General features: G+C 49.9%; 1 protein-coding gene across 1 annotated transcript in view; it reads right to left on the bottom strand.

Moving 5' to 3' along the window:
• Positions 1-8,620, bottom strand: part of LOC308136820 (synaptic vesicle glycoprotein 2B-like) — a gene marked incomplete at both ends in the record, with an annotated part of 18,875 nt that extends 10,255 nt beyond the window's left edge. Inside the window, 3 exon segments of the mRNA XM_080505347.1 lie at positions 4,249-4,429; positions 8,048-8,280; positions 8,385-8,620. Coding sequence (XP_080361473.1) covers positions 4,249-4,429; positions 8,048-8,280; positions 8,385-8,620 — 650 coding nt within the window.
• Positions 8,621-9,244: the final 624 nt, after the last annotated feature.

Here is a 9,244-nt window from a genome sequence, read left to right as displayed (position 1 = left end):
TCTACTGGCTTCTTCTGGCTTCTACTAGCTTCTACTGGCTTCTACTAGCTTCTACTAGCTTCTACTGCCCTCTGCTGGCTTCTACTGGCTTCTACTAGCTTCTACTAGCTTCTACTGCCCCCTGCTGGCTTCTACTAGCTTCTACTAGCTTCTGCTGCCCCCTGCTGGCTTCTACTGGCTTCTACTGGCTTCTACTAGCTTCTACTAGCTTCTACTAGCTTCTACTGGCTTCTACTGCCCCCGGCTGGCTTCTACTGGCTTCTACTAGCTTCTACTGCCCCCTGCTGGCTTCTACTAGCTTCTACTAGCTTCTACTGCCCCCTACTGGCCTGTGAGCTGAACAAACATGGAGTCTTAAACTGAACCTGCAGTTTCCTCTGATGGTCTCTACTGTCCTCTGATGGTCTCTACTGTCCTCTGATGGTCTCTACTGTCCTCTGATGGACTCTACTGTCCTCTGATGGTCTCTACTGTCTTCTGATGGACTCTACTGTCCTCTGATGGTCTCTACTGTCCTCTGATGGACTCTACTGTCCTCTGATGGTCTCTACTGTCCTCTGATGGACTCTACTGTCCTCTGATGGTCTCTACTGTCCTCTGATGGACTCTACTGTCCTCTGATGGACTCTACTGTCCGTAGTGAGTTGTTCAGTGTGACTCTGACCTGAAGGCCATGCAGAACCAGAGGACGGCCATGAAGAGCGTCGCAAACCTCAGTTCAGCCGACAGGAGGGAGGCCACGTTCTTCAGAACCTGCAAAAGACCGTGTCAGGGGGGGCTCTGGGGGGGTGGGGGGGCTCTGACTCTCTGGGGGGGTTGGGGGGTTGTGACTCTCTGGAAAGGTTCTGCCTCTTGGAGAGGGTGGTTCTACCTCTCAGGGATGGTTACTGTCTCTCTTGTGGGGGGGGGGCTCTGACTCTTAGGGGGGTGTGGGGGTTGGGGGGCTTCGACTCTTTGGGGGCCCCATCATTAACACGCACCAGTTTACAGAGCGTCAGAGAGCGGACGGCCCAGCGCTGAATCGGCGTCCCCGTGGCGCTCTGGATCTCGATGAACTCGTCCTCGGCCGTCTTCGGCGCCTTGATGTGCATCACCTGGAAAACATGGAGGACGGTCTGAGAGAAGCTGCTGAACACTGGGGGGGGGGGGGGGGGGGGGGTCCCTGGACACTCTCATCTTCCTGGTGAAACATTTCCACTGTAACTTCAGCAGAGAGACGCTCTGGCCCCTCCCCCGACCAAACCCCACCCCCCCCGATTCTGAGCGCTCAGCTCCTTCATCAAACATTCAGAGAGCTAAAAATACTTCCTGGAGGAAAGCAGGTCAACAAAACCCAGCTGCTGAACTGTGTGTGTGTGTGTGTGTGTGTGTGTGTGTGTGTGTGTGTGTGTGTGTGTGTGTGTGTGTGTGTGTGTGTGTGTGTGTGTGTGTGTGTGTGTGTGTGTGTGTGTGTGTGTGTGCTACATTGTTTCACACGTCTTTTGCAAAGATCTGTTCAGTCTGGATTTTAAACTACGAACATCACAGAAAAAATACTGCAAATGTTCATCGTGTTTAATGCCAGTGGGAGGAAGATGCTCTATAATCTGGTGTTAGAGGGGGAAGATGCTCTATAATCTGATGTTAGAGGCGGAAGATGCTCTATAATCTGATGTTAGATGCGGAAGATGCTCTATAATCTGATGTTAGAGGCGGAAGATGCTCTATAATCTGATGTTAGAGGCGGAAGATGCTCTATAATCTGATGTTAGAGGTGGAAGATGCTCTATAATCTGATGTTAGAGGAGGAAGATGCTCTATAATCTGGTGTTAGAGGGGGAAGATGCTCTATAATCTGATGTTGGAGGAGGAAGATGCTCTATAATGTGGTGTTGGAGGAGGAAGATGCTCTATAATCTGATGTTAGAGGGGGAAGATGCTCTATAATCTGATGTTAGAGGAGGAAGATGCTCTATAATCTGATGTTAGAGGGGGGAAGATGCTCTATAATCTGATGTTAGAGGGGGAAGATGCTCTATAATCTGATGTTAGAGGGGGAAGATGCTCTATAATCTGATGTTAGAGGGGGAAGATGCTCTATAATCTGATGTTAGAGGGGGAAGATGCTCTATAATCTGATGTTAGAGGAGGAAGATGCTCTATAATCTGATGTCAGAGGAGGAAGATGCTCTATAATCTGATGTCAGAGGAGGATTTAGCTGGTCGTGTTGCGTTCAAGGACCGTAGGATTGTTTGTTTGTTCAGACTCACAGTGAAAACTTTCTCCGGCTGACCTTTGGCCCTCCAGTTGGTGTCGTGGACCTGCTTCAAGATCATCCAGGCCTCGTCGTGTTTGGCATTCTGTCACACACACACACACACACACACACACACACACACACACACACACACACACACACACACACACACACACACACACACACACACACACACACACACACACACACACACACACACACTGTGAGAATAGTATTTAAAATCAGGGATAACAATGTGCAATGTACGTGTGTGTGTGTGTGTGTGTGTGTGTGTGTGTGTGTGTGTGTGTGTGTGTGTGTGTGTGTGTGTGTGTGTGTGTGTGTGTGTGTGTGTGTGTGTGTCACCTCCAGCAGGAAGCGTGGACTCTCAGGCATGAACGTCAGTCCCACCAGAGAAGCGATGGCAGGAAGAGCAGCGACCAGAACGAAGACCCTCCAACTGTGGAACTGAAACTCTGAACCCATACTGAAGCCCCAGCCTGCACACACACACACACACACACACACACACACACACACACACACACACACACACACACACACACACACACACACACATACATTGCATATTGTTATCCCTGATCTTGGGGTGGAGATGGGGGTGGTGGGGGGTGGAGGTGGGGGGGGGGGGGGGGGTACCGTATCGGGGATGATGCCCCAGGCGGTGAAGGAGGCGTAGATTCCTCCAAACATCCAGAACATGCAGAGCCACGACAGATGTTCTCCTCGCTTGTCCATCGAGAGGAACTCTGAGAAGTAGGTGTAGACGATGGGAACCGTACCTCCAATCCTGGTGGGGAGGGGGGGGGGGGGGGGGGGGGAGTGTTAGAGAGAGGGGGAGAGAGAGAGAGAGAGAGGGGAAGAGATGGAGAGAGAGAGAGAGAGGGAAAGAGAGAGAGAGACAGAGAGAGTTAGAGCGAGAGAGTGGGAGAGAGAGGGAGAGAGAGAGGGGAAGAGATGGAGAGAGTTAGAGAGAGAGAGAGAGAGAGAGAGACAGAGAGAGTTAGAGAGAGAGAGAGAGAGGGGAAGAGATGGAGAGAGAGAGAGAGAGAGGGAAAGAGAGAGAGAGACAGAGAGAGTTAGAGAGAGAGAGAGAGGGGAAGAGATGGAGAGAGAGAGAGAGAGGGGAAGAGATGGAGAGAGAGAGAGAGGGAAAGAGAGAGAGAGACAGAGAGAGTTAGAGAGAGAGAGAGAGAGAGAGAGAGAGGGGAAGAGATGGAGAGAGAGAGAGAGAGAGAGAGAGAGAGAGGGAAAGAGAGAGAGAGACAGAGAGAGTTAGAGAGAGAGAGAGCGAGGGAGAGAGAGAGAGAGCGAGAGAGAGGGGGGAGAGTTAGAGAGAGGGGGAGAGTTAGAGAGAGAGAGAGAGTTAGAGAGAGAGAGAGAGTTAGAGAGAGAGAGAGAGAGAGAGAGAGAGAGAGAGAGAGAGAGCGAGGGAGAGAGAGAGAGAGCGAGAGAGAGGGGGGGAGAGTTAGAGAGAGGGGGGAGAGTTAGAGAGAGAGAGAGAAAGAGAGAGAGAGAGAGAGAGAGAGAGAGAGAGTTAGAGAGTTAGAGAGAGAGAGTTAGAGAGAGAGATTTAGAGAGAGAGAGTTAGAGAGAGAGAGAGAGAGAGAGAGAGAGAGAGAGAGAGAGAGAGAGAGAGAGAGAGAGAGAGATGATCATTTTCAAGTCCATCAACAATATTCTTGGTCATTAAACTGTTAATGTTTCCTTCTTGTTTCAACCTCCAGGTGGCGCCGTCACTTCACACAGTGAGTGGATGGAGCCACTGGTTAATGGTGTTAACCTGGTTAACTTAACACCATTAACCAGGTTAACACCATTAACCTGGTTAACGCCGTTAACAATCAATGATGTTAAATATTTCTTTCACAGTGTTTCTGCCTGTGTGTGTGTGTGTGTGTGTGTGTGTGTGTGTGTGTGTGTGTGTGTGTGTGTGTGTGTGTGTGTGTGTGTGTGTGTGTGTGTGTGTGTGTGTGTGTGTGTGTGTTACCCGATGCCGGACAGCAGCCTGAAGAAGAGGAAGAATCCGTATCCCTGAGCGAAGGAGGACAGGAAGGCGAACACACAGTTGATGGCCAACGCCGCCATGAGGCAGCGCCGCCGGCCCACCTTGTCCGCCAGCCCCCCCCACAGGAAGGCCCCCCCCATCATGCTGAGGAAGACCACCAGGCCTGAGGAAGAAGCACCAGCCAGTCAGACTGAGGTGTAGATTGTAGAGCATCTTCCTCCTCTAACGTCAGATTAAAGAGCATCTTCCTCCTCTAACACCAGATTATAGAGCATCTTCCTCCTCTAACACCAGATTATAGAGCATCTTCCTCCTCTAATCCAGATTATAATGCATTTTCCTCCTTTAACACCAGATTATAGAGCATCTTCCTCCTCTAACACCAGATTATAGAGCATCTTCCTCCTCTAACATCAGATTATAGAGCATCTTCCTCCCCAACACCAGATTATAGAGCATCTTCCACCTCTAACATCAGATTATAGAGCATCGTCCTCCTCTAATCCAGATTATAGAACATCTTCCTCCTCTAACACCAGATTATAGAGCACCTTCCTCCTCTAACATCAGATTATAGAGCCTCTTCCTCCTCTAATCCAGATTATAGAGCATCTTCCTCCTCTAACATCAGATTATAGAGCATCTTCCTCCTCTAACATCAGATTATAGAGCATCTTCCTCCTCTAGCATCAGATTATAGAGCATCTTCCCCCTCTAATCCAGATTATAGAGCATCTTCCCCCTCTAATCCAGATTATAGAGCATCTTCCTCCTCTAACATCAGATTATAGAGCCTCTTCCTCCTCTAATCCAGATTATAGAGCATCTTCCTCCTCTAACACCAGATTATAGAGTATCTTCCTCATCTAACATCAGATTATAGAGCATCGCCCTCCCTGACACCAGATTATAGAGCATCTTCCTCCTCTAACATCAGATTATAGAGCATCTTCCTCCTCTAATCCAGAGCATAGAGCATCTTCCTCCTTTAACACCAGATTATAGAGCATCTTCCTCCTCTAACATCAGATTATAGAGCATCTTCCTCCCCTAACACCAGATTATAGAGCATCTTCCTCCTCTAAAACCAGATTATTATTATTATTATTATGTCATTAGACAATGTGAACACAGAAATACTACAGTATAAAATCTATGTGAATACCAGTAAAACAAAACACAATATAAGAACAATATAAGAAGAAATAACAAGTAATCAGTTACTTTTTCATCTCCTGCAATAGTAAAGTAACTTCACCACTGATAATAGAAATGCTAAGTAACTAAAAGTAAGTAATAATTGTGAGTAACTTGAATAATCATGATTATGAAATAGTTCCTCAGGGCTCAGCACTGGGTCCTTCCACTCTTTACTGCTGAGTCATCCTTTATCTTTCTGAGATGAAACTAAAGTAACTGAGTCACGAGAGTCACTAGTGAACATTACCAAGTAACTAGTTACTCTTTATCTGCAGGAGCTGGTGAAGTAGCTGAGAAACCGTTGATCTCTTGTGGTGTTGCAGTAAAAAAAATGAGGAGTCGGTGTAATCTGATTACTGGAGGCTCATAATCATTACTGCGGAGGCAGAGTTGGACTGTCAGACTGAGCTGCTCAGACATGAAGTCACGACTTCATCTTCCTCCTCCTCCTCCTCCTCCTCCTCCTCCTCCTCCTCCTCCTCCTCCTCTTCCTCAGTTCTCATTGTGCTGAGTCAGCACAGGAGGGATCGATGGCGGCGACCTTGGAGCAAGGCGAGCAGCTCACACACAGACGTGTTTTCAGGACTCGTACGGTGTGATGAGTCACCGCTCCGCACGCCGGCTGGATCCTGGCAACGGGCAACGGGCAACGGGCAACGGGCAACGGGCAACGGGCAACGGGCAACGCTCACTGCTGCTGCTGAAGGGGGCGGGGCTTCAACACGTGAGAGGAGGAGCAACGAGGAAGTTCCTGTTTCATCCAGATGCTGCTGCGACGAGGAAGGTTTTCACACTAAAGGTCTGTTTGTACACCGACGGCTTCAAGTTGAAACGCAGAAAAGGTTTGTTTGTTTGTTAGGCGTCTGTTTCCACGGCAACGAGCTCAGAGACCCTGAACGTGCGACTTTTAAAAAAACGTTCGGGGCAAAAGCGACTCCTGAAGTTCCGCTGGAGAAGTTCCACATTTACATGTGCTTGAAAACCAGTAAGTTGGATTGTTACTACGTGACTGTCAAAATAAAAGCGCCAAGTTGGATTGTTATTACATGACTGTCAAAATAAAAGCACCGAGTTGGACTGTTATTACATGACTGTCAAAATAAAAGCACCATGTTGGATTGTTATTACATGACTTTCAAAATAAAAGTACCAAGTTGGATTGTTATTACATGACTGTCAAAATAAAAGTACCATGTTGGATTGTTATTATGGTGACTGTCAAAATAAAAGCACCAAGTTGGATGACTGTCAAAATAAAAGCACCAAGTTGGATTGTTATTACATGACTGTCAAAACAAAAGTACCAAGATGGATTGTTATTATGGTGACTGTCAAAATAAAAGCACCAAGTTGGATTGTTATTACAATGACTGTCAAAATAAAAGTACCAAGTTGGATTGTTATTACGGTGACTGTCAAAATAAAAGTACCAAGTTGGATTGTTACTACATTACTGTCAAAATAAAAGCACCAAGTTGGATCGTTATTATGGTGACTGTCAAAATAAAAGTACCAAGTTGGATTGTTATTACATGACTGTCAAAATAAAAGTACCAAGTTGGATTGTTATTATGGTGACTTTCAAAATAAAAGTACCAAGTTGGATTGCTATTACATGACTGTCAAAATAAAAGCACGGACCGGGAGTCATGACAACATGGAGGACTGCTGAGTTCTGATTGGCTCTACTGAGCATGTGCAGAAGGACCAGTCACGGCCAATAGCAGTGCTTCCGATGCTCATCGTGTCAGAGTCCGGAAAAGTTTCACCTTGGGAGCCGTTTTCAAAAAAAAGATTGTTGAAAAACCTGAACTGGTACGACAGTTTTGCGTTTTTCGGTTGAAAGCGTCGCCGTGGTAACGGGCCGTCGGTGTGCAGCAGAACAAAGCTGGAGAACTGAGGGAACACGGTCCATATTTTCTCTTTAACGCTGCAGTTCCATGTAAAAACGCCGACTCGTCGGCGTGAAGGAAGGAAGGAGAAGAACGAGCTCCAGAGAACGAACCCAGAAATAGACGTCAGCTGAACGAGCGCACGGCGCAGAGAGAACCACATTTATCTTTCCTCACGGCGACGCAGCCTGAAGGGTTCATGGCGGCGGCGGCGGCGGCGAGTGGCGGCCAGGAGGAAACCGCTGAGTCACCGGCTCATTAGCTGATTAGCTTTCGGGAGGAAAGGGAGGCTTTTAAACTAATCAGCGTTTCGAAAAGTTCCTCCTGGAAGAGCCTCACACGTTCTACCGGAGGGGGGTCCGTCGCCGTTGCTCTTCTTTGACGGAGCTTTATTGCAGCGGGGACGCGGCGCCAAGCCGCTTCCTGTTAGTTTGGAAAAAAAAAAGTTCTTTCTAAATGAATTTGTTAAAATTTCTGCTTCTCTCAGCGGGTTTGATAAACGATGGCGGAGATGATTAACGCCGGTGACTCAGCAGAATCAAAATTCAGAAAACGTCGATTTGACGCTATTCGGGATTGACGTAATACCACCGGTGTACACCGGGGGGGCGGCGGTGAGAACGGCAGCGCGACTCACCGCCGCCCCCCCCCCCCCTCCCGGTGGTCCGACGCGGTAACGCAGCTCTTACCCAGCATGCCTTTCTCGGCGTTGGACAGACACAGGTCCTTCTCGGCAGACGGCAGGGCGAACGTCACCACGAAGCACTCCACGCCGTCGGCCATCAGCGCCAGGCCCAGAACCACGAACAGCGTCCACTGGAACTTCCCGTGGCCGCAGTCCTCCATGATGTCCTCGTACTGCTGCGACAGCTCCTCCAGTTCCGAGGCGCCGCCGCCGCCGCCCGCCGCCCGGGTCTTCGCCCTGCGAGCGGGGGAGGAAGGTGGAGGTGAAGAAAGGACGATTCGGTCAATGGATGTGGCGTACGATGTGAATTAGTGTGTGTGTGTGTGTGTGTGTGACCTCACCGCGCCGCCCTCTGCGCCGCCTTCACCTCGTCGGGATGCGGGATCCCCTGATACTCGCCCTCGTACATCTGGTCCTCCTCGTCGTGTCCCTCGGTGGCGTCGCTCGCCGCGTCCTCCTCCTGAGGCGGGTAGTCCGCCTGGTAGCCGTAGCCGTCATGGCCGCCGCCCTCGCCGTACGTCCCGTAGCTGTCGCCTCCTCCCTGGTGGTACACGTTGTTCTGGTAGGGGTCGGCCATCTTGGCTAACAGCTAACGCTACAGTGGGTGGGTGAGGAGGGGGTGGGGGCCTGTGTTTGGCGGAGCTCCTCCCTCTGCGTTCACCAGCGTCGACGTCGCCGTGCTGCGAGAGCCAATCAGACGGAGTCCCTCAGGGCGCCGGCGCCGCCGATCCTGCAAACGGTGGTCGGATCCTGAAACGACAAACACTCGTTTCAGTTCTCTCACTCTGGAAGGTTTATGTTTCTAACAGTTCAAATCGTAACGCGAGACGCTGCTGAAGGTGTTTGCACTTCATTTCCTGCGGTCCCCCGGGGCTCCTCGTCCAACGCCGCGCCGCTGCATTAGACCGCCGCACCGCTGCATTAGACCGCCGCACCGCTACATTAGACCGCCGCGCCGCTGCATTAGACCGCCGCGCCGCTGCATTAGACCGCCGCGCCGCTACATTAGACCGCCGCACCGCTACATTAGACCACAACGCTGCTACGTTAGAATGCAGCGCCACTACATTAGACCGCCGCGCTACTACATTAAACCACAGCGCCGCTACATTAGACCACAACGCTGCTATCTAATGTCGCGCGGCTACATTAGATCACAACGCTGCTACGTTAGAACGCAGCGCCGCTACATTAGACCACA

Source organism: Blennius ocellaris (assembly GCF_963422515.1).
Source record: "Blennius ocellaris genome assembly, chromosome: 11".
NCBI lineage: Eukaryota > Metazoa > Chordata > Actinopteri > Blenniiformes > Blenniidae > Blennius > Blennius ocellaris.
The sequence above is the reverse complement of the archived record's forward strand: the minus strand, read 5'-3'. Positions and strand labels throughout refer to the sequence as shown.